Source organism: Notolepis coatsorum (genome assembly GCF_963971535.1).
Source record: "Notolepis coatsorum genome assembly, chromosome: 13".
Taxonomy (NCBI): domain Eukaryota; kingdom Metazoa; phylum Chordata; class Actinopteri; order Aulopiformes; family Paralepididae; genus Notolepis; species Notolepis coatsorum.
Window position 1 is genome coordinate 39256700 of NC_140177.1, and position 26100 is coordinate 39282799.

General features: G+C 42.9%; 1 protein-coding gene across 1 annotated transcript in view; it reads right to left on the bottom strand.

Annotated features, from left to right (window-relative positions):
• The window catches only part of slc25a36a (solute carrier family 25 member 36a), a gene marked incomplete at its 3' end in the record, with an annotated part of 48750 nt that overhangs the window by 20213 nt on the left and 2437 nt on the right, over positions 1 to 26100 (bottom strand). Inside the window, exons 2-3 of the mRNA XM_084326993.1 lie at positions 19734 to 19898; positions 7341 to 7418 (exon numbers count right to left, since the gene is read on the bottom strand). Of these exons, the coding sequence (XP_084183119.1) occupies positions 7341 to 7418; positions 19734 to 19898 (243 nt within the window). The remainder of the gene's footprint in view (positions 1 to 7340; positions 7419 to 19733; positions 19899 to 26100) is intronic.

The window sequence follows — 26100 nt, forward strand, 5'->3', positions numbered from 1 at the left end:
ATATAGTATCTACAGGTATGTGGATTATATGCAGATATATTCAGACATATGTAGATAAATACAGTATATGTATGGGAAATTATATATATATGGAGTATTATTGTACATGGCCATCATATAGAGCAGGGGTCGGCAACCCTAGGCACGCGTGCCCGCATTGGCACGCGGGAGCATTTTCATTGGCACAGGGGGCAGCATTAAAAAAAAAAAAAAAAAAACATTGAAATATTATAGTGAAATATTTTGCACTGTTGTCGCATTTATCTTGTTGAAATCCTCCCACAGGTTCTTTTTTGTAAGTCGACTGTTTTGCACACCCCTATGACAGCTATACAGCTGTTCCCATGGTGCTCAGCTGTCAGCAGTCAGCTGGCCTCCGGCACCTGTGCCGCGGGTTGCATTCTGTATGTGCCGTCTTTCATGATGGCAACCCCCGCTAAGAAAGTTAAAGCAAAGGAAATGGGGGCATTCCAGCCCTCATGGACAGACGACTATGGGTTTGTGTGTCAGAAGGAACGTGCTGTGTGTACTTTATGTTTAGAAAATGTAGTTTGCCGAACGTCAGGTGTGAAACGCCATTTTGAGACAAAGCATCAAAAAAGTTTCAAAGATCAGGCGGATAAGGCAGAATCGATTAAACGTGCCGTGGCCAGGTATGGAAAGCAAGCCAGCACCCTCAAAGTGTTCACGACTGCTAAAAACCACGCAACTGAAGCAAGCTATCGCATTGCATTGCGAAATGTGGAAAGCCATTCACTGATGGCGAGTATATCAAGGAGGCTTTTCTCTGTAGCTCAGATGTTTTGTTTGAAGGCTTGCCAAACAAAGAGACAATCAAATCAAGGATAAAAGACATCCCCATGTCAGCTCGAAGTGTCGAGCGACGCATCAACGAAATGTCAGAAAATATCAGAGAACAGCAAACAGCTGGATTAAAAGATGCTCCGGTGTGCAGCTTAAAGTGACCAACTACAGCCCCCAGATAACAGAGCTCAGTAAAGCAAAACAGGGCCAGGGATCTGACTGACAGCGACAGGTAGGCAGCTGTTTATTTTCCTACACATGGGGCTGCATGTTAACTTGAACATCTCTCTCTCTCTCTCCTCTCTCCTCTCTCTCGCTCTCTCCTCTCTCTCGCTCTCTGGCCTTGCTCCGGTGGAGGGATTGGAGGAGGAGGGTGTGCTTTGTGTGTGTGTGTGCCATCATGTTAACGTTAGCCTCAGTTAAACCTTGCGACGACTGAGCGGTGTTCTGTGTTCTGAGCTGTGTTCTGTGTTCTAAGCTGTGTTCTGTGTTCTGAGCTGTGTTCTGGTCATGTGACACTACACATATTTAATTGAGACCCTTTATTATTTCAATTTAGCTGGAAATACATTGATACATCATTCAGTAACATTTTCAGAGCCTTATAACAAAAACATTATTACGGTCACCATTGTGACCAGTGGGATTAATCAACAAATTGTATTCTTTATTTTTCTATTTCATTTTAACATTGCACATGTTAAAAGGGAGAGGGCAACGCCATTTATTTTTACTCAAAATGTGAGTATTACCAAGTCAACTTGTGTTCTTAAAACAATGACAATAAACATAGTTTTATTAGGTTGAAATAATGTGGTTGTGTACTTATTTTTCTGTTAACTTATTATGGATTGAAAACTGAAAACCTTAATGCACAGTAACTGAACTCAATCTTTTTAAGTTCTGGTAACTTATTCGTTTTTTTTTACAGTGTAGTCTTGCGATCAATCGAAACGTCTTTACACGTTATACCTCACATTCACCCATTCATTGTGGTGTTCTCCATTAGGCCTGTAGGTGGAGCTACGACACAGCATTGATTGATTGAAAACTTTATTAACAGATTGCAGAATGGGTACAGTACAGTACAGCTCAATACATACAATTGTTAAGGGGATGCAGACCAGAGAAAGACTTTCGTCTTGTTTAACGTACAGTACAGCACACGTACAGTACACACACCGATGGTGGAGGCAGCCCACATGGCATTTTGGATGTGTCTAAAAATGAATGGGCAAATGTGAGTGAAATGGTCGCACTGTATGCAGCGGTTTGTCTGCATTGCATTTCCCCCCCCCCCCCCCCAACTCAGATTTAGGGTTGATACAACCATCATAATAATATTGTTAATAATAACAATAACAATAATGATGTAATAATGTAAAAATTATCATTAAAAATACCTGATTATGAGAAAAAAAAATTACGATGCATGGAATCTTGTTGATCTGGCACACTAGTTACAACTATATTTCAAACTGGCACTTCATGTCAAAAAGGTTGCTGACCCCTGATATAGAGTTATATGGGTAGACTATATGATGAGGTAGGTAGTTATGTTTATAGTGTAACAGCGTTACCGTTAGCCGGTAATTACCGGTATTTAACCGGCAAAATCTGTTGAAGTCCGACATATTTAATCTCTCCGGTCTTAATGTCCGGTGAAAATAATTCCCTGAGTCTAAGCACAATTTGATTATTTGAATTGTATTAAAATAGGCTAAAATTAAATAGCCTATGCGATGAACGAAACAATCATTACATTTGTTTCATCGTTGCTTCTAATAATGACAACGACGTTGTCAGCGAGAGCTTAGTGCTGGGTGTGCGAGTGCATGTGAAGCTGCAGAGCCGGAGCAGCAGCAGCACAGTGCAGCACAGTGCAGTACTCCAATTCAGCCATTGGCAATTCAGCTGTTGGGTGGGGGGCGCTGCTGTGCGGTCCCCAGATAGAGCCAGAAAAGAGCCAATAACAGCTGAATCTGCTGCTCTGCATCGACATACTCTCGCAAATAAGTCGTTGGGAGGTGGAGAGAGAGAGTCGTCACGCAAACCCACGATAATGTTGCCGTCTCTCTCTGCCAAATTTCTCAGTTCTTCGCTTGATATAATTAATACAAATGTCCAATATAACGGAATTCGTTAGCTCATAAAAATGTGATTATAACAGACTGCTGTTTATTATTGTCGGGCGACTGCCCACAGACACCTATTTGATTTAAAGTCGGCTGCAGCAGTCTCGGGACTTATTTTATTTGGAATATAATGACTTTATACGCAAAAGTAGCCTAGTTTTAAGTAAAAATATTATAAATCTACATGCCTTGATGATGTCATTCTTTTGTTTTGTTGTCATTCTTTTGCCTATCAATTGTTTTTAAGCTCAATAAACTCTGACCGGAATTTCTCTCATTTGACCGGTAGATTGAAATCTACCGGACACTGAGGCCGGCAACAATTTTTTCTAACGGAAACCCTGATAGTGTAAGACAGTTGTAGATAGGTATTAGGGGTGGAACGGTACACATTCGAACCGTACACCGTTCGGTACGACCTCCACGGTTCGGGGCATGCGTGTATTGTTCGGTTATAACATTAGACGCGAGCTAGGCTAACGTTACGTTAGCCACGAGCTAGGCTAACGTTACGTTAGCCGCGAGCTAACCGTGGAAACGCTCACAGCTAAGTGACTCCACGACACCAGTTCCATTAGTGGGGAAGGGGGGGTATATTGACGAGGCTTGACAACAGAGGTTCAAAGATAACTGTTTGTGTTCAATAACGAGCCAGGAGACTAGAGCCGTGTGTCAACTGTGCGTCTGTATTGCCAACCCATAACACAACATCATAGTTTACATCCTGGTCCCTGCTGGGACGTACCAACTCCACACACCACTGTGGGGGGGTTTATATAACATTCCCCATTCCCTTAACATCTCCTTTTTTTTTTAAGATAACAACAGTTACAACATTCCTTAGTGCAAATTATTATTAATACAAGAAACCCCATAAACATCCTTATTTAAAAACCCTAATCATCTTTTCTGTGACTTTTCCTTTTTGATAAGAACGTCTAGTGCTGGTTGAGCATTATGCATACTTTATGTTGATGGCCTTTGTCTATAATGTGGCCACAAAAATGGAAAGGTTTAATTATTTGGTTTGTTTGACTAAGTTAATACTTTGACAAATGTTGCCTATATTTTTCAGTCAATTCGGTCTTTGTGTGCCAAACATTATTTAAGGCAAACCGCTGTAAACCTTTTTTTTTACCAAATAAAATAAATGAGAAGCATGTTTAAATCGGCAATGCCTCCCCTCTTGCTGTACCAAAATCTCTCCTAGCTCTAACCCGGTCACTGTCAAGTTTTTGCATGACTACGTCCTTGAGAATAACTGAAACGTTGGATTAATTTTAGGCTATATATCTTATGCTGATGGTATATATATATATATATATATATATATATTTTTTTTTTTTTTTTATCTTTTCCCCCCTCCTTTTTCCTCCGATTTTCTCCCATCCCAATGTTAGTCGTTATGCCAATTCCCAATCCCCTTCCTGGTTGCTGCGCACTTAGCCTCCACTCTCCCAGACCGACTGTGGGGGGTATCACGTGCTTTCTCCGACACACGTCCAGCCAATCAACCGCTTCTTTTCACCTGGCAGCGCGGATTCTCACTGAGAGGGCGTAGCGTGTGGAAGGATCACACTATCCCACTTAGATCATATCCGCGCTTAGCAGGCGCCCCGACCGAACTGTAGGAGTCGCTGTTTACAACGACCCGGACCCACCCCGCCAGCTTCTCCCACCCTCTAATACTGCCAATTGTATTAGTGTGAACGGCCAGCCAAGCTGGTGACAACCCCGGAGCTGTGAGCTGGATTCGAACAGGCGAGTGTTACATATTTTTTAAATAAAAAACAACGTATACTGAACCGAACCGAAAACCGTGACCGTGATACGAACCGAACCGTGGATTTTGTGAACCGTTCCATCCCTAATAGGTATACATTGAATATAGTCAACAGAGTATCAAATTCTACTCAAAACCCTCCCTTCATGCAGGCTGAGGGCAAACAATCACAGCATATCGCTCATGTAATATTCACTAGTAATGTATGAGTCAGCCGTGTTTACGTGTTATGTGACCCCATGGTCTGGTTTAGCAGTTTCCACTGAACTCAAATCACAGGAGGTCTTGGCGTTTTGTTAGTAAACCAGGTTGTATCGTCAACACACAGGTTCAATGTGGCTCCAACAGATACAACATGACATCCAGGGTTTAAGGAATGAAACAATAGGTTTATTTGAAGAATCTGGGCAAAAAACATCAAAATAAAGATTCCAATACTCAGAATATATAACAGGATTCCACCTGGCATCTTAACCACTGACCATGCTCTAGGTCTCCTCTACCTGGTCATTAACCAACAGCTAGACCACACCCCCTCACCCCCACCACCACCCTGGTCTGAGCTGTCCTCTGCTGGGCCACGCCCCATCACCCCCACCACCACCACCCTGGTCTGAGCTGTCCTCTGCTGGGCCACGCCCCCTCACCCCCACCACCACCACCCTGGTCTGAGCTGTCCTCTGCTGGGCCACGCCCCCTCACAACCACCACCACCCTGGTCTGAGCTGTCCTCTGCTGGGCCACGCCCCCTCACAACCACCACCACCCTGGTCTGAGCTGTCCTTTGCTGGGCCACGCCCCCTCACCCCCACCACCACACCACCACCCTGGTCTGAGCTGTCCTCTGCTGGGCCACGCCCCCTCACCCTGGTCTGAGCTGTCCTCTGCTGGGCCACGCCCCCTCACCCCCACCCTGGTCTGAGCTGTCCTCTGCTGGGCCACGCCCCCTCACCCCTCACCCCCACCCTGGTCTGAGCTGTCCTCTGCTGGGCCACGCCCCCTCACCCTGGTCTGAGCTGTCCTCTGCTGGGCCACGCCCCCTCACCCCCACTCTGGTCTGAGCTGTCCTCTGCTGGGCCACGCCCCCTCACCACCACCCACCCTGGCCTGAGCTGTCTTCTGCTGGGCCACGCCCCTTCACCACCACCACCACCCACCCTGGTCTGAGCTGTCCTCTGCTGGGCCATGCCCCCTCACCACCACCACCACCCACCCTGGCCTGGCCTGTCTTCTGCTGGGCCACGCCCCCTCACCACCACCACCACCCACCCTGGCCTGAGCTATCTTCTGCTGGGCCATGCCCCCTCACCACCACCACCCACCCTGGCCCTGGCCTGCTACTGCTACTACCGCTACTACTACTGCTACTACCCCTACTACCGCTACTGCTACTATGGCCGTCTAACTCACAGGCTGATGTACTGAGACAAAGTTGTCATGTAATAATAATGACTTGAGCAACACACTGCCAGTATATAAACCACATGAGTGGAAACTGGATTCCATTCTGGTTTTGCGGTTTAAATACAGAGAGCAGATAGAGATGCACTCTAAAAAACTGCTGGAAACATTGAAGTTGTTTTGTAAACAAGTCACTTTTCTCTATAGTTCTATATAGTGTCAAATACATCTCCTAGCTCATAACCTGTTGTTCTATAGTCTACAAGCTGAATACATCTGCTACCTCATATAACCTGTTGTTCTATATAGTGTACACGCTCTCCGTTTCTCATCAAAATTAAGTTTCACTTTATTTTTGGCAAAAGTGAAACTAGTTCAACCTCTTTTGATTGGCAGGTATTTAGCTTGTTAGTTTCCGAGGGAGATCGTATCGACCAATCATCTTGAAGCATGTTGACACACCTCTTGTGCGTGTGCTGGCAGACCAAGTGATACACTATTTTTTTGCTCTATGGCACTCTGAAAGACTTTACTTTGTCCCCTAGCTCTGAAAGACTTTACTTTGTCCCCTAGCTCTGAAAGACTTTACTTTGTCCCCTAGCTCTGAAAGACTTTACTTTGTCCCCTAACTCTGAAAGACATTACTTTGTCCCCTAACTCTGAAAGACTTTACTTTGTCCTCTAGCTCTGAAAGACTTTACTTTGTCCTCTAGCTCTGAAAGACTTTACTTTGTCCCCTAGCTCTGAAAGACATTACTTTGTCCCCTAACTCTGAAAGACATTACTTTGTCCCCTAGCTCTGAAAGACTTTACTTTGTCCTCTAGCTCTGAAAGACTTTACTTTGTCCTCTAGCTCTGAAAGACTTTACTTTGTCCTCTAGCTCTGAAAGACATTACTTTGTCCCCTAGCTCTGAAAGACATTACTTTATCCCCTAGCTCTGAAAGACATTACTTTGTCCCCTAGCTCTGAAAGACTTTACTTTGTCCTCTAGCTCTGAAAGACATTACTTTGTCCCCTAGCTCTGAAAGACTTTACTTTGTCCTCTAGCTCTGAAAGAAATGACATTGTCCCCTAGCTCTGAAAGACATTACTTTGTCCCCCAACTCTGAAAGACATTATTTTGTCCGATAGCTCTGAAATACATTACTTTGTCCCCTAGTTCATGGCGACAGAGGGGGACAGGACGCAAACATGACCGGAGACAGGGATACGTACCTGGAAGGAGCCACGCCCACAAGGTTGGGCCCCAGTCCCCTGAATAGCGATCGGGGTCCCTCCCTCTCTAGGATCAACCTGGAGGAGAAAGAGAGACGCTCACTTACTTACTCATTCTCAACAACACATGAAACAGAGTCCCAGGAATACATCATTTCAAACCTTTATTTAAACTCGAACGGCAACTGAGGTTTCCCTCATTCACAGTCACGTCGAGTGTACATACAGAAATAAGCAATTAAGCATAAACGCAATGAGCAAAGAGCAAGGATAACAAATCAACTAAAACATGTACAACTTGATTGACAAAGGTTGGAGATCAAGGTTTTAAACTCTGCAACAGAGGGGACTGTTGGGAGTTAATTCCACAAGCTAGAGGGGCATCATAGCATAATGCAGATTTACCCTGTTCAGAGCAAACTCAGGGACCTTAAGGACCAGCCAGTCACTAGAATGGGTTCCATAGGTTCCAAAATTCCATTCCAATAATGTAGTATAAGGAGGTAGCTTACCAATAATGTTGTAGTATAAGGAGGTAGCTTACCAATAATGATGTAGTATAATGAGGTAGCTTAGCTTACCAATAATGATGTAGTATAAGGAGGTAGCTTACCAATAATGATGTAGTATAAGGAGGTAGCTTACCAATAATGATGTAGTATAAGGAGGTAGCTTACCAATAATGTTGTAGTATAAGGAGGTAGCTTAGCTTACCAATAATGATGTAGTATAAGGAGGTAGCTTAGCTTACCAATAATGATGTAGTATAAGGAAAGGAGGTAGCTTACCAATAATGATGTAGTATAAGGAGGTAGCTTACTAATAATTATGTAGTATAAGGAGGTAGCTTACCAATAAGGGCTTTAAAAATGAACAAATACCAATACTACTAACATCAGGAGGATGTTGTTCTGCTCAACCCGATTGGCCGCTCTTATGTTGCACACTGACCACACCCTGGCATCATATGATTGGTCACTTTAAATGGTCCTGATGTCTCATCCGTCTTTGGTGTCTTCCGTCACTTTGCTACGTTGTGTTTTATCAGATCCCACTCCCTGGAAGGCCGTGACATGTGACTAGGTAATTACTGTACATACCAGACATTATGATTCACTTCGTGTGTCTTACCAAGGGACCTATAAAAGACCTGCTTGGTGTCAGTTCTATTGAAGCCTGTATTAAAATGTAAAGTATACCAGCTATCCAAGGAAATATACATCAACTAATATCAAACTTTAGCTAGTTAACAAGGCAAGAAATAGCAGATGGTTCTGACATCCGAGGTCATAACCTCTTTAAATGACAATAAATGAAAGGTCATACACGAGGAGATGGCTGATCCCATTTGTTCACGCGCTACACAGTGAGGTGATGACCTGGGAATCGATACGGGTATCCGACAGGGAACCTTTTTTCGCTACTTTCATAATAACAAACATTTTATTTCAGTTGTAAAACTAAACTAAAGTCTAAACTTCTCAATTTCAACATTGTTATCACACCCCACCACCACACAAACTAAAACCCCTCCCTACCTCCCTCTCCCAAACCGTTCCTACAACCACTTTCTTATGTTGCATGATGTATTATTATTTTTTAAGTTTAAATATAAACATTATCTGGCCATCCTCAGTAAATACTATCAAACTCCTCTGACCTCATCTGGTCTTTCCAAATACCAGCGATGGGACACACATGCGCACACACACACACACAGAAAGGGAGAATGGCTTATAGCAGACTTAATGATTTTAGAATATTTCAGCTAATGAAGTTAAATGTTTATTAGACAGCAACTATCTAGTTTGTTTTTATAGTGTAACGTTGGCCTTGTTCAACCCCCCCCCCCCCCCCCCCCCCCTTCATCACTATTGGAACTCAAAACTGAAAATGATGTCACGGAGTGTGAGCGTTTCCAGGGTTAGCTTAGTTTAGTTAGCATTAGCACTAGCAGCTAACATTAGTTAAGGTTTTTATCGCAACGTGGGAATAAAGGAATGGCGAGGATGCAAAGCATGTTAGATGCATTGGACCCGTTGCTCGCAGAGTTTTCACTGCACATAGAAACAGCGCGACTCGTGAGAGGAGTTGTCCCAAGTAGGGTTGGGCACCGAGAACCGGTTCTGTAAGGTCTGTCTGTGTCTATTATGAAATGACAATTGCGCGTCATTGAAGGTCCACGCTGGTCTGTGCCCATGATGAAATGACAATAGCTTGTCATTGGAATTCTGATTATTTTCTAAATGGGCGGGTCTTGGGTACCGAAATGTGGCACAGGTTGTTAACGTGATTGATTGATTGATTGAAAACGTTATTAACAGATTGCAGAATGGGTACAATACAGTACAGCTCAATACACACAATTGTTAAGGGGATGCAGACCAGAGAAAGACTCGTCTTGTTTACATCAGGGTCCCCCATTTTCAATTCATCAAGACATTTATGACATACATACACGACATACAGATACAGTAGTTACATCCAGACATTTACGACATACAAGATATACTAATATACAGTACTGTTTAACACTATGGCGACCGGCGGGGCTCGGCGATTTAGGCCTCAGAGGACAGCGGATTGTAAACAAACCAATGTACTTTCTAAGAGCTATAGTATTGCTATCTGTCCATTCTCATTGTCACTTGAGTGCATAAACCGTGCCTTCATAATGGCTTAAAGAAAATAAAAATCCATCGGTTGGTTGTCATTTTATAGCGTCGTGAATATAAGGTATATCGCGCTTTTAGTCTAGGCTTTTCTGCAGGAGGCTGCAAAATAGGCTAAACGTTGGCGCCGTTATATCAAACGCCATTTCTGCTGTATGTATACGAATGAAATAAAACAAACTGCGTAGCATCCGGACTATTACAGAGCATCTATGGATGAAATGGGGGCGGCGGGGAACGCCAATTACTATTATTGATCAGCAATACAGTGTGCATTCAATATAGCATTTTCATTGACCGATCACGTTACGTTATAAAACAATGTCCAATCCAGCTGTAATTTGGGGTAATATTATCCTACCGTCAGGCCATGTGATCGCCGGCAGCATTTCCTCACCAGTCATCGGATTCTGGTAGATCGATATGCACATTGGCTAATCATAAATCCCAATATTCCACGCTGAAAAAAACGCTCAGCAAGCTGATCCAAGATGGAGGATGTTCGGCTGGGATCAAGGATCTATGATCCGCCCACAGAACTGTACTTGCATTTTTTTTTAAATTCACATAATGATACTGCAGTGGAGCGATGGCGCCCCTAAGCGGGTCTGGCCGGTACTGCATGTTTCGAAAATCAAATATGTGAAAAGATGGTGGTAGTGGATCGGGTACCTAAGAAGCGTTATAAATATGGAATAAAACAATAACAACTCGTCACGTATATACTCGTGGCTCTGGTCCACAACGCTCTTTTTCGAAACACGTATATATACGTGGACGGACGCCATAGTGACAGAGTTTCTAAAAGAGAGTATACACTGTAGATTGGGGGGGGGTTGGTGAGGGGGGGTTTGGATATTTATTACAGGGGCCAGTTTCCAATTGCAGCCTCCCGTAGGTGCTCATTGAGAGAGAACGTGAATCAGTACTCAGTAGTACCGAGGTCATTCGGTCTTAAAAGTACAACATGTCGCCCACTTTGTGTAGCATTCATAGACAAGTATTGATACAGACATTCCGTTCCATGAGTGGAGAGACCAGCTGCAGACAGAGTGGAGGTAATGTAATTATTATCAATGGTAATTGGACTGTTTCGACTGAATCAAATCAGGTATATTGCTGTGCATCATTATGTCTGTGGAGCAAGACAAAATATAATCAGTAGTGTGTGTGACTTGTCCCCAAAGCCTGTTTTTGGGATTCGAACTCCGCCAGGGTTTTTCGAACGGGTATCTAAAGACCAGTATCTCATCATAGCACCGATATCTAAAGACCAGTATCTCACCATAGCACCAGTATCTAAAGACCAGTATCTCATCATAGCACCGGTATCTAAAGACCAGTATCTCACCATAGCACCGGTATCTAAAGACCAGTATCTCACCATAGCACCGGTATCTAAAGTGCAGTATCTTACCATAGCACCGGTATCTAAAGTGCAGTATCTTACCATAGCACCGGTATCTAAAGACCGGTATCTCATCATAGCACTGGTATCTAAAGACCAGTATCTCACCATAGCACCGGTATCTAAAGACCGGTATCAGTATTGTGGCGTCCCTGGTCTTAAAGGGTGGGAGAGGAGAGGCAGAGAGAAGGGAAGGCCCGACAGACTCTGCCCAGGCCCCAGATACAGAGCGTTCACTGCAGCTACCAGGCTGGTACACATAATCAAAACAAGCCCTGTAGGAGGAGCAGGGTTCCAACTCAGTGGAGCTGTGGAACCAAAATGAATTCATACCGAACACACTGTGTAGTAGAGGCTAGTGTGAGCTAAATAATAATAATAATAAACTTTATTTGTATAGCACCTTTCATACAGGGGATTGCAGTTCAAAGTGCTTTATATCAGTAATAAATAACACATCAAATATGTGTGTTATGTTATCCATCGACAAGCAGCAAGAGCAAAGCATAAAGTGGGATAAAATAATGCAGATATATTAATCAACATCATATCAGAACCTCAAGTTCCAATAGGCTTCTTGAATTTCTGTAATCTGTTACAAAACATGATAAAGGTCATAGTATGCACCCAGCGGATAGTTGGGCGTAGAAATAACAGTAAAAAACAAGTTAAATAATAGCAAGGGTAAGACGGGAATACAATTATAATATTGAGAAATGTAATTACGTCTCTAACCCTTTGTCACTTCAGCAACTTCAAACTGTCTGTTAACTGCGCTTACACTGGAAGCCCCAAGTACAACTAAAGCCCCAAGTTAAACATGTACTGTATAGTCCCATAGTAGTTACACTGCTGGCCAGTATGACTTACTACCATAGTGTCTTTTAGGGCTCACTTTCGAAGCTTTTTTTGGCAATCGAAGCTTCGGGGCCGAGCTTCGATTTTAATTCGAAGCTTAGAGAAGAAGAGAAAATTATATTTTTTTAATATATTTTTTTTATCTTATGTTGTGGGACTTGTACAGCACTTTGTTGTAAACTTTGTTGTTTTTAAATGTGCTCTATAAATAAAGTGGATTGGATAAATTAATTATGTAGTAATTATGTTACAAAAACCTTCGTCTATCAAGCAAACAATTATATAAATATTTAAGGCAGAATTCGACTTAATTAAGCACGTTTTATTAAGACATATTTTTATATGGGTCGGGACACTTTAAAAAAGCAGCACAATGAACACAAATCTGTCCGACATAGTCTTAAATAACAAACGGCATTGCTTCGCTTCTTCGTCGACATGTCTGCTGCACATGTCCTTGTTGTTTTCAACACAGATAATCTCCACATGCTTGTTGTAGAGAGGTGGAGTCGAGGCGCCGCTTACTTTCGTTTCATTGGAATGGAGGCACAAGATTTGAGGCAAAAAATAAAAAATAAAAAATGTAAATAATTTCCCTTTTTTTTTTTTTACTTCGATTTTTTTTTTTATGTTCGAAGCTTGTGCCATCGAACGAAGCTTCGAAGTATTTAAGACAGCCCTAGTGTCTTTATACCTGCATCACTGTACATATGAATATTACAACTCAGTACTAATCAGTAGTACTAATTTATATATACTCCAGGACGTGGCAGCCGGTGATGCCGCTTCAGGCTCCACCCAGTACATCACTGGTGTTTGGTGTGTTTTCACATATCAGTGCCCACATTCAGTCAACATTCAGTCAGTCAACATTAGAAACTGAACGCGTCTGGCAGCTATTCTTAGGTTTCACTTTGGGGGCACTGTCCGTTGACTTATTTTAAAATTAGAACCCAACGTCAACTCTGTCTGTCCAACAAATACTTGATACTCGCGATTGAAAATGTATTAAAAACAGACGTAGACGGACAGACACAGCACATCGATGTAGCCGCATAACGTTCAAGATAAAAGTAAGCGATCTGCGGATATCGAGCGCCATTTGGTAAAATGTTCGGCGTCACCGGTAACGCCGGTGTCGTCATGAGTTTATTAGTCATGGGAAAGACCACATCACCGCGGCAACCCTAGTGTACAACAGCGTGTTGAGGAGCAACTTGCCAGAGGCTTCATCTCATCTCTGTTACGTTATTAAACGCCTCACACCTACCGTCTGGCCCTCAGCAGGGATTAGAGCCGAGAGCGGCGTTCTAAACAGGAGCGCTTTGTGACAGCGGTGGATGAGGGGGAGGGGGGCGTGGTTACATTTGGGCTACACACAGTTCTGGCAGCGTTGCTCTCAGTGCCGACGGTGGAGATAAAGCCGTTCTAATTTGGCGACTTATGAGAGATTTGGTCCCAAATGCTTCTGTGTGAAAATAATGTCACTTTCATTTAATTTCTGACTTCTCACAAATGGTATGGTTCTGAAATGGACCTGGACTTGTTCTGTAAAGTTCTGTAAAACTGGTTCTGTAGAGTTCAGTAAGGCTGGTTCTGTAAAGTTCTGTGACACTGGTTCTGTACTGTTCAGTAAAGCTGGACCTGAAAGGTTCTGTAAAGTTATGTAAAGCTGGTTCTGTAAAGTTATGTAAAGCTGGTTCTGTAAAGTTCTGTAAAGCTGGTTCTGTAAAGCAGGTTCTGTAAAGTTCTGTAAAGCTGGTTCTGTAAAGTTCTGTAAAGCTGGTTCTGTAAAGTCAACTCTGTCTGTCCAACAGATGGATACTAATCATTGAAAATGTATAAAAAAAACGACGTAGACGGACAGACACATCAGATTCACGTGGCCTCATAACGTTAACGCTTTGAGTGCCACGGACGCGTTGTCGTTAGTTCATAACGCCAGTTGAATGCCACCAATGCTATATAGCGTTTGTTTGTTGTATTAGCGATTTGAATACATATTTCATCAATCGAGCCTCACGCTAGTGCTGCAGACTCTCTCTGAGCTCCATTGGGAAAATACAGCGCCCTATCGTCCAGGGCTCCAGACTAACTTTTTTCACCACCGTCCCAGAACCGTCCCGAAATACAGTTTTAACCGTCCCAAAGTGAATGTAAACCGTCCCATTTTTTTTTTTATATATATACCGTAATTCCTCTAATAGTAACCGGTATTCAATTAAAAACCGGGTCTCTATTAATGACCGGGTGCGCTGTTGAGCTAAGCAATTATAAGCCGGCCTCCTAATACAAGCCGGGTTTCATGTATATTAGAGGAATTACGGTATTTCCCTCAACGGATTTACCATAGGCAATATATTTTGTTATTGTTGTTATATGCTGGCCTGGCTGTGCAGTAAATACCATATAATGTTGGTTAATGTTTACCAAGAGAGTAAGCCTACCTCAGAATTGTATAAAACGAAGTTATTATTATTATACCAGTATTGTGATTGCACTATTTTACTTTATTTTACTTTTTTTGACCACCTGTAATTGCACTGTTAACTACCGTATTTCATACAGTACTTGGTTTCAATAAATGAACCCAGTACATTTTACTGGGTTCAAACTGACACAAAATGTTGATTTATTCATTATGATCTGTTTGAAAATTTGAAATATAGGCCTCTCTCTTATACATGCCTCCTCCTAATACAAGCCTGGTATCCGCTACAGTTGAAACAAATACAAGCCGGGGTTACTATTAGAGGAATTACGGTATATATAATATATCAACGTCAATTTGATCATATGGGGACATATTTTGTGCTGATAATGGCACAGAGGGTGACCTTTTGATTATTGTAAGCACAAAGATAATAAGCAGCTATAACTAGAACGTGTCGATAATATACAGTTCCAATAATAATAATAATAATAATAATATCAAATTTATATAGCACCTTTCATAGAACCCAAGGTCGCTTCACAATCAGGACAAAAAATAGGGCTAGGGAAATAGGGGGGAAAAAGGGGATGAGGGAAGGTTAGGGATAATGGATAATGGACCTAATCTAATCTAAACTAACTGATGGGGAAAAGCCTTGGTCAAGAGGTGTGTTTTTAGAGCAGTTTTGAAGGTGTCCAGGGTTGGGGCGTTGCGGATAACATTACACTTCTGTTATTTAAATGTGTCCTTACGTTAGAGTCAGGGGTTGTATTGTTGGATGCAGTTCCCTGTTGGTCAGTGTGTGTCTGTTCTCCATCTTCTTCTGCTGTGTTTATCCTCTTCAAATAGCGCAGCATAATATTTGCGGTGCTCTCTTCACTGAGAGGATGCCAGTATAGCGTTTATTTTTATAACATTCTGATATTTTCGCGGTTCTTGTATAGTGGTCTCGTGCAACTGTCAACTATAATAAATATGGGCTGTTTTAAATTGTGTGAATAGTTGTTGTGAGTGCTCGCACTATGTTTCAATATAATCCGTTTTACCATTCATTCATTATAAACACAGACGTAAGGTGTCCACCGCGCGTCCACCGTGCTTTTTTAAGCTCCGGCCAAAATGCATGGTGACGTGTTGACCAATATCGGAGGGGGATCCCAATGATATATCAATAAAAACGTACCGTCAGTTCATGTCCAAGGGATTATGTTCACGCACACAGCAAGTATCACCAGTTCCTGGCATTTTTTAACCTCTTTTCTTTTTCGATGTCGAGATCAATTTGGGGCTGCTGCAGCGCGACCTGTGGTTTGCTGATCAGAATGGTGGGCGGGAGCTTGATGCTGGATTAGCGTATATCGCTGCGTTGGGACGGCGGAGATAGTCATTGGATTCGGCAAATCACGCAACGTTTAGATTTCAGTGAACCCCACATGATAATGTTGCCGTCTCTCTGTCAACTAAGTCGGCATGAGACACGCACCGTTTGACAGCAATATGTGCACGCACTGACAGTCGGCTAATTGACATTTCCTGTGAAAAAAAAAATCCTCTTCGTCCCGTTTGTGTCAATGATTTCTGTTCGTCCCAAATCAATATTTGATCGTCCCCGGGACGACGGGACATCGTTAGTCTCGAGCCCTGCTATCGTCTCTCCCTGTCGTACTGCACCCCATTGGATTAGACTGATGGGGGGGAGGGGTCCAGTTTCCTCATTTTACTTTTCCGTCAAGCCATCTGAAGAGACCGAAGTGATCGCAGAGCCGCAAAACAACGTGGAATACATATTTACAGTACCCAGCGCTGAATCAATAATCGCGATCGATATTTGGAATGGCGATCAGGAATTGGAATAATCTTTTTGGAGAACATCTGATCTGAGGTAAGCAATTTATTTTACCTCAGTAATCGGATCTGTTTTCACCTATATATCAGCGTTTGCCCCATGTGTGTGTGTGTGCGCTGATCAGGAAATGAGAATATATTATTCAGATCGCTTCTCTAGCGTGCATAAGTACACATATACTATCGATAATCTAGCGTTTATTTGAAAACGATTCATAAATAGGCCGAAAAATTACAGTTTTTTGTGTATTCCAGAATATTTCAGTAAATGCCGTTTATCACGGAATCTATATATTTTCCTGAAACTTAAGAAAACGAGGGCTTTTCAAAATGCTATAAAACGGAAATGAACCAATTAAAAAACAATCCGTTTCGACAATGTTGACTGCAAACAAGTCATTGATAAGCGACAGGCAGATTAGACACATAATTTAAGACATAGATTATGCGTTTAGAGCGCTATCATTGAAGTGGGTGGTGGCATTCAACGATAAATAGTGCACGCCACGCTGGCAATCAAAGTGTTAAAGATCAAAGGAAGCACATGTTCAGCATCACGGTAAGACACGCGTCGCCGGAAGTCATGGCAAATTCCACATCGCAGTGGCAACCCTACATGACATAAGAGCAAAATGGCCGCCGTGTGAACACGCTCAATAGAACCCGGCACGGCTTGTCTAATCGCAACAGGTGATAAAGAAACATTGATTGTGATAACGCTCTCTCGTCACTCTCGCCCAGGCCATCCTCGTCTCGTCAGGCCGGGATGCTCCAAAGGTCAGCCGGTGTCCTCGATACGGAGACACGTCTTAAACCTCGTCTTCGACTAATCAATGTCAGAGGGGTGTTTGATGTTCCCTGCCGTGCGGGAATCTGGGCTATTGGGTCCCGTGGTTACCTAGCGGTGCCTGAAGCTAGCGGCAGCTTGTAGCCCAACACATGCCCTCTCAGGGATGTGGGCTAATGCGTTCATCAGAGTCAATGATTACATTTGAGTTGCGCTGATATTAGGATACAACCTCTTATCTAGCCAAGTCATGACTACAGAAAAACCCTAGGTTGACGGCCATTTACAATTAAAAAGATACATTCCTTAATTAACAAGTATGTGATTTGCAATACACTGTCATCAATGGAAAACCAACCACTACGTACTATATCTGTATATATCCCATAAATGGTAAAAATGGATATAACTGCTTTTATCCAAAGTGCCTTACAACATATGCCTCACACACGGAGGCGACCATGCAAGGTGCCGACCTGCTCATCGGGAGCAATAAGTGTCTTGCTCAAGGATGCTTCGACACGCTGCCCGGGAGGAGGGAATCGAACCAGAAACCTTTTGAATATCAGACGACCGCTCTACCTCCTAAGCCACTGTCGCCCCATCCCTTACCTACGACTTAGTACCATAGTTTGTTAATACCTGTATCACTGACATGTACAGATTAATACTACAACTCTGTACATACTAGGGCTGACCCCCATTAGTCGATTAGTCGACTAATCGGTCGAAAGGAGCCGTAGTCGACTGCCAACCTCTTAGTCGAATACAAAAAAAATTAAATTATAAAAAATTTAAATATATTTTTTTATCATTCTTTCCAAAAGAAAAGAGGCCTAGAAGCATGGCGAACGCTAATGGCACGCATACCAGAGGTTAACTGCCTAAGAAAACAGGCACAGAAAGAGGATTTCACCCATCTAATGAACACACTAGACTAGTCACTAGACAAATATCAAGATGTATCCATCAGTGGACCAATTGCATGCTTTTGCAGAGGACAAGAAGCCTTCAGTCGACTCCTTCAGACATTAAGCACCCCCACAGCCCAAATGGAATGATATATATATTTTTGTATATATATATATATATACAAAAATATATATATCATTCCATTTGGGCTGTGGGGGTGCTTAATGTCTGAAGGAGATATATATATATTTTTTTTTGTCCACTAATAGTCGACTAACGGCAAATTTTGGCCAATCATAGTCGACTATCCAAATCCTTAGTCGGGGACAGCCCTAGTACATACATCTGATTAGCACTATTACTCAGTAGTACTAATTTATATATGTTAGACCCAGCTTAATCACCTGTTCATTGTATATTACTATTGCACTTTACTGTTACATTTGCACTCTGGTTGTACTTGTGCTGCATAATGACAATAAATTAGAATCTAATGTAATCTAATGTAATCTATCAATGGAAAACCACCCATTCGTCCTTCCTGCAGCGTTGCCACGTGCTTCGACCCAAGCCCTGTAACAGCCGTTATCTTTATGTAATTATCTAGTCATATTCCCAAGCCCTGTAACAGCCATCATCTTTAGGTAATTATCTAGTCATATTCCAAGCCCTGTAACAGCCGTTATCTTTATGTAATTATCTAGTCATATTCCCAAGCCCTGTAACAGCCATCATCTTTAGGTAATTATCTAGTCATATTCCAAGCCCTGTAACAGCAGTTATCTTTATGTAATTATCTAGTCATATTCCAAGCCCTGTAACAGCCATCATATTTATGTAATTATCTAGTCATATTCCAAGCCCTGTAACAGCAGTTATCTTTATGTAATTATCTAGTCATATTCCAAGCCCTGTAACAGCCATCATCTTTAGGTAATTATCTAGTCATATCCCAAGCCCTGTAACAGCAGTTATCTTTATGTAATTATCTAGTCATATCCCAAGCCCTGTAACAGCCATCATCTTTATGTAATTATCTAGTCATATCCCAAGCCCTGTAACAGCCATCATCTTTAGGTAATTATCTAGTCATATCCCAAGCCCTGTAACAGCCATCATCTTTATGTAATTATCTAGTCATATCCCAAGCCCTGTAACAGCCATCATCTTTAGGTAATTATCTAGTCATATTCCAAGCCCTGTTACAGCCATCAGCTTTATGTAATTATCTAGTCATATTCCAAGCCCTGTAACAGCAGTTATCTTTATGTAATTATCTAGTCATATCCCAAGCCCTGTAACAGCCATCATCTTTATGTAATTATCTAGTCATATCCCAAGCCCTGTAATAGCCAATTCTTTATGTAATTATCTAGTCTTATTTGCTTGGTTAAATGTTCAGTGTCACCATTGATTTGCTTGGTTAAATGTTCAGTGTCACCATTGATTCCATACACCATGGTTAAAGAAGACGTACTTGAGACAGTGCAGGGGTCCAGGCGGGGCCATGCGGGCCATACTGGCCCCGTTGACGGTGCTCAGCTGCACCTCAGAGATGTAGAAGGTGACGGAGGAAGACTGGAGCCTCGTCTTCACCACCTCCAGAGGACACGTCAGGATAGCTCCAACCGTACCCCCACATCTAGAGAGAGAGACAAACAGAGAGAGGGAGAGGAAGAAACAGAGTGAGAGAGACAGAGAGAGTGAGAGAGAGAGAGAGAGAGAGACAGTGAGAGAAACAGAGAGAGAGAGACAAACAGAGAGACAAACAGAGAGAGAGGCAGAGAAACAGAGAGAGAAAGAAACGGAGAGCGAGAGAGACAGAGACAGAGACAGAGAGTGAGAGAAAGAGTGTCAGTTAGGGATGGGTACCTTTCACATTTGAACCGATACCGGTACCTGTGAATCGATACCGGTACCCAACGGTACCTTTTTTCGGTACTTTAGTCTCAAGAAATTTAATTTACCTACCTCAGTCGTAAAAAAAAATCCAAACTTCAAATAACTACAATTTCGACAGTTTTCGGCTTGACATTGCTCCGACTGCTTTGTTGTTGAATCAAGTCAAATCCTAGGTAAGCATATATTGTGCGTGTGAACGTTGACATGAAAAGTAAAAAGTAAAAAAAAAAAAAAAAAAAAAGGTTAAAAAAAATAATAATAAAAAGTTTTTTTTTTTTTTTTTTTTTTTTTCTCACTTGATTCGATACTCGGTAGTACCGACGTGTTTCGGTTCGGTACCTCAAAAGTACAGAATTCGGTACCCATCCCTAGTGTCAGTGATGAAGATAAAACCAGACTAGGCTAGTTAAGCAGGCTGTACAGGGAGACATGCATGTTGACATGCTACAGAAGAATAGGGGCTAGATCCACAAAGAATGGATTGCACAGAGCAAGTTGCACCCTTACTTACAATTCATTATGAATTGAAAATGGGGGACCCTGATGTAAACAAGATGAAAGTCTTTCTCTGGTCTGCATCCCCTTAACAATTGTGTGTATTGAGCTGTACTGTCCCCATTCTGCAACCAATCTGTTAATAAAACTTTCATTCAATCAATCAATCTGCACGGTGATTGATTGAATGAAAATGTTATTAACAGATTGCAGAATGGGTACAATAATACAGTACGGCTCAATACATACAATTGTTAAGGGGATGCAGACCAGAGAAAGACTTTAGTCTTGTTTACATCAGGGTCCACCATTTTCAATTCATAATGAATTGTAAGTAAGGTTGCAACTTGCTCCGTGCAAACCATTCTTTGTAGATCTAGCCCTAGGTCTGTGAACAGAAATCTTGCTCTGAAATCCCATGAGACCTGAGTTGTTGCAGGAAGACGACACTGGTAGCTGTGCCTGTGGAGCTTGAGAGAGCACTGCGAAAAGGTTTGTTGTGTTGGAATAAGAGTTGGAATAAACAGATGTTTGTGTCCGACTGTCCATGCATTTCCAAATTGTGCCAACAACATGTCACCACTACATTGTCGTCTTTTATACAGTTGTTATGTTCCTGCAGTTTACATTATGGCCAAAAAATTTTCTTGTTGAGGTTTGATTTTGGTGTGTCCCGTCTGCAACATTCATGTCCTTTACCGGTTTAAGTGATGAACTGCACTACTTGTTGTTTCTAGAGATTTTAGCGACGCTTTATACTTATGCTACAAGTTACCGGCCTGTGCTACAAAACTAGCAACCTCTGTAGCAGTGGCACCAGTCCAGCCCTGATGAGCCAGCCTCACTCACAGATACACATTAACAAGGAGCCAGTCAGCCAACCAGTCAGTCAGTCAGTCAGGGACATTCGCTACTGTAATAATAAACTGTATTTGTAATAGCACCTTTCATACAAGAATTGCAGCCCAAAGTGCTTCACAGCAGTAGGATAGGCACACAATGAGCAGATAATTGACCAAATGAAAGCAATGCATACAGACATAAAATGTGTATAGAATAGACAGAATAACATAGTGTGGATGTAATCTAATGGATGCCGTCCAAGTGGCAGTGTGTTTGTTAAAAGGCTATGGTAGTCACTTTTGAAAATATTTAGTGATCTAGCCTCCCTAAAGTCCATAGGTAGTGTGTTCCATAGCTTTATCTAGCCTCCCTAATGTCCATAGGCAGGGTGTTCAATAGATTTATCTAGCCTCTAGCCTCCCTAATGTCCATAGGTAGAGTGTTCCATAGCTTTATCTAGCCTCCATAATGTCCATTAGGTAGTGCGTTCCATAGCTTTATCTAGCCTCCATAATGTCCATAGGTAGAGTGTTCCATAGATTTATCTAGCCTCCCTAATGTCCATTAGGTAGAGTGTTCCATAGCTTTATCTAGCCTCTCTAATGTCCATAGGTAGAGTGTTCCATAGATTTATCTAGCCTCCCTAATGTCCATTAGGTAGAGTGTTCCATAGCTTTATCTAGCCTCTCTAATGTCCATAGGTAGAGTGTTCCATAGCTTTATCTAGCCTCTCTAATGTCCATAGGTAGAGTGTTCCATAGCTTTATCTAGCCTCTCTAATGTCCATAGGTAGTGTTCCATAGCATTATCTAGCCTCCCTAATGTCCATAGGAAGTGTTCCATAGCTTTGGTGCGTAATTCTCAAAGGCTGTATCCCCGATTTTCTTTTGGCTGTAGCTGGGAACCGTCAACAAACGGGTAGTCGATGATCGAAATGTTGATACATAGTTGACAAGAGAATTGGCAACGTAGCTCGGTCCTGTTCCTCAGTGTCCCTCAGCTTAGAGAATAATGGGGCTACTAGTCGTATTCACATATTTCCCATCACCGTGCCAAGTACTGATGCCCTCGAGGAGAGAGACCAGCGGAAAACACCCTGTAACACCATCTGATGTAATACTACCAGTAGTACCACACTGTTAGGGTGCATCAGTGCCCATACTGTTAGGGTGCACTAGTACAATAGTTACTGTATTGTTTATTCTTATTTATCGTGCCTATATGTATGAAATTGATGATAAATTGTGTCTTTGTCTTGTAAGCTCGACGTCGCTGTAAATGAGGGTAACCTCGGTGTCCTACGAGTTTAAATAAAGGTTTGAAGTGAAATGAAAACAACACCACGAGGACCGGATGAACCCAGGGACCCGGTTTATCAACCGGAGACTTTGGACGAGTGGACATCAACAGTGACAGACTGTCAACATGGAGGGCGGAAGAGCCATATCTCCTCTGAGCGGTTTGATTCAGGGCCAACGGAACCCAGATGACACGAGCCACACGGCTTATCGCTGTTCATACGACGGATGATTGCTGCCTCCGCCCCCAGATGGATGATTGCTGCACTATCCCCCCCCCCCCCCCCCCCCCCTCCCCCCAGATGGTTTCTGGGGAAAGTACGGCGTGCGTTACGGCAAATCTCCGATATGATGTTGAGCTACTGTTACTAGTACTACCGGGCTATCCTTTTATTCCTGTGTGACGCAATGTCACGAAGCCAAAGGTGGCCGAGGGCCTGCCAACATCACGTCCCAGATCACCAGGGCTGCCCTACAGACAGACCTACAAATCTACAGACAAACCTACAGACAGACCTACAGACACACCTGCTACAGACAGACATACCTGCCATGCATATAATCCTGGTTACATATCTGTAGATACTATATCTATATCTACATAACGCTTACCTACAGTACTCTTACTAGTTACACATCTTTCTGTACATACGTGCATATAATCCTTGTTACTGCTACTGCACTGCTACCTCTCTAAGAGAGATCACACACGGCCATTGGCCTTTTATTGAGGGTCATCGATATAATTTTCACCTTAGAAGTTGTTTTATAAACCTACAGTATCCCTTACCTTAATCCTAACCACGTTCACCAACTACAAATTAAAAGGTAAAAGTAGAAATGTCCTTCTGGGTTGTGGGATCTAGCATCTACACACAGCCAGTGTAGTGGATGCTCATTCTGTCTGCATAGGAGCCCACTGTTGAATGCCAGGCTGCATGCAAGCATTCCAGGAATTCAGGAATTGTTCTATGTTTGACGTAGGATAGAGAACACAGGGAAGTTCGGCACGTGGATCTCATTGACAATGAGAGCGAGCATGGAGGGGGTGGGGGGGTTCTAACTGTCAGACCCTCTAGCTGCAGACCCTCTAACTGTCAGACCATCTAGCTGTCAGACCATCTAGCCGCAGACCATCTAACTGTCAGACCATCTAACTGCAGACCCTCTAACTGCAGACCCTCTAGCCGCAGACCCTCTAGCCGCAGACCCTCTAGCCGCAGACCCTATAGCCGCAGACCCTCTAGCTGCAGAACCTCTAGCTGCAGATCCTCTAGCTGCAGATCCTCTAGCCGCAGACCCTCTAGCCGCAGACCCTCTAACTGCAGACCCTCTAGCCGCAGACCCTCTAACTGCAGACCCTCTAGCCGCAGATACTCTAGCCGCAGATCCTCTAGCCGCAGACCCTCTAGCCGCAGACCCTCTAGCCGCAGACCCTCTAGCTGCAGATCCTCTATAGCTTAACTCTCTAGTGTGGCAGTCCCCAAAAACTGTGTCAAAGGTCGTTGCTGCCACTCTGCTTCCTTCTGGGTCACAGTGCAACTACCGTAACCAGAGCAACACCAATGCTCTGCAGGTGGAGTTTAGAAGATGGCAGGCTGCATAAATCCCAGGCCGCATGCAAGCATTCCTCTAGCTTTCTCTTTTGAGCCGTTCCAGCTAAAATTACAGTTGCCTTTTAACATTACTGACCCAGATAAAGGCAGAGAGGCAGAGAGGCAGCAGCGACCTTTAGCCCAGTTTCTATGGGCTGCCGCCAGCTGCTGTGTGTGTGTGTGATATATAAGTGACTGCTTGGAGGCCTTGAGCTCGGGGAGGATTTGTCATCACTACGCTTAGCGCAGTAATACGTCTCGACTTGTTTCCCCTTTCATATACCACCGACAAACAATAAGACACGACATGACCTGCAGCAGTTTGAATGTCAAGGCCGGCAGATATGGTAACAGTGTCGTTGTTATACGAAACACAGATCAAGAGGCAAATCCAACAGCGCTGAAACTGGATCCAACCTAATTATTCCTGCCGGATGGAGCAGAGAGAGACGTCACATCCCGAGGAGGGGAGACGGAACACAACACTTCCCCGCTGCCTGCGACCACAAACAGGCCTTACTGTTTTAGGAAAATCACATTGTCATTTAGCTGACACTTTTATCCAAAGCGACTTACACGTTCTGTACGACAAGTCATCAGGAAGGGCACAACTCAAATTAGCTGAATAACAATGTTCATCAAAGTGTTGTTGAGTGCTACAGTGTAGGTTAGTATATTAGGACAAGTGCATGACAGTAAGGTTAGTTAGGGTTAGATCAGGGAGGGGCAACTGGTGGCCCGCGGACCGCATGCGGCCCTCACCGACGCTCCATGCGGCCCCAGGCCAATATTTTATTTTTAAATTTTTTTTAATTATAATATATATATATATATATTTTTTGCATTCGACTAAGAGGTTGGCAGTCGACTACGGCTCCTTTCGATCGATTAGTCGACTATTCGACTAATAGGGGTCAGCCCTAGTGTGGACATATTCAACGCTGTTGAGTTTGGGTTTGATAAACTGTCCGCTGTTGTTACCGATGGAGCACTTGCAATGAAAGGAAAACACACAGGATTCGCCGGGCTTCTAAGGCAGAGTGGCGTTGAGTGTCCAATGCTGCACTGCATTATACATCAGGTAGGTTCGCTAACATAATTTCCATCTATTGTGGGTCACTAATAATCAGGGGTGCAGTGGTCATGCCACGCGGTACCACGCCGTCCCAGCACTTTTCTGAGCAGAAGTATGCACACAAAAATGAAACATTATTTCATCTGATGCAGATCACATGCACAAACATTGAAGTTGACATTCCTTCTATTGTGCGCCAACAGGAGAGACCACAAGTGTCTCATTAAAGACAGAACCATTATTGACCCACTGTGTGGGAGGGTGAATGTCATGCCAGTTTGATAAAGGGTCAATGGGAGGCATGTAGAATTGCACAAAAAGGAATTCATTATTCTGATGAGTATTGCACTTGTTTACTTTTGTAGTGTTCAGATAACACTGAAATGCATGTTATGGATATGAAGCACTCCGGAATGTTTTGTTTAGTAGCAGGATACAAGTTTATACATTTAACAAAATCATTTATTATTGCACTTTTGATTTACTGTTGTAGTGAAATGCAGCAGGAATGCTGCTTTGTGTTTGTTGAGCAGTGGGCTTTAAGTTCATACATTTATTTTAATAGAAGCCTTAATTATAATTTGTCATTTTTGTATATATTTGGGTTACACAGCAATACTTTCAAATTCAGCTGTA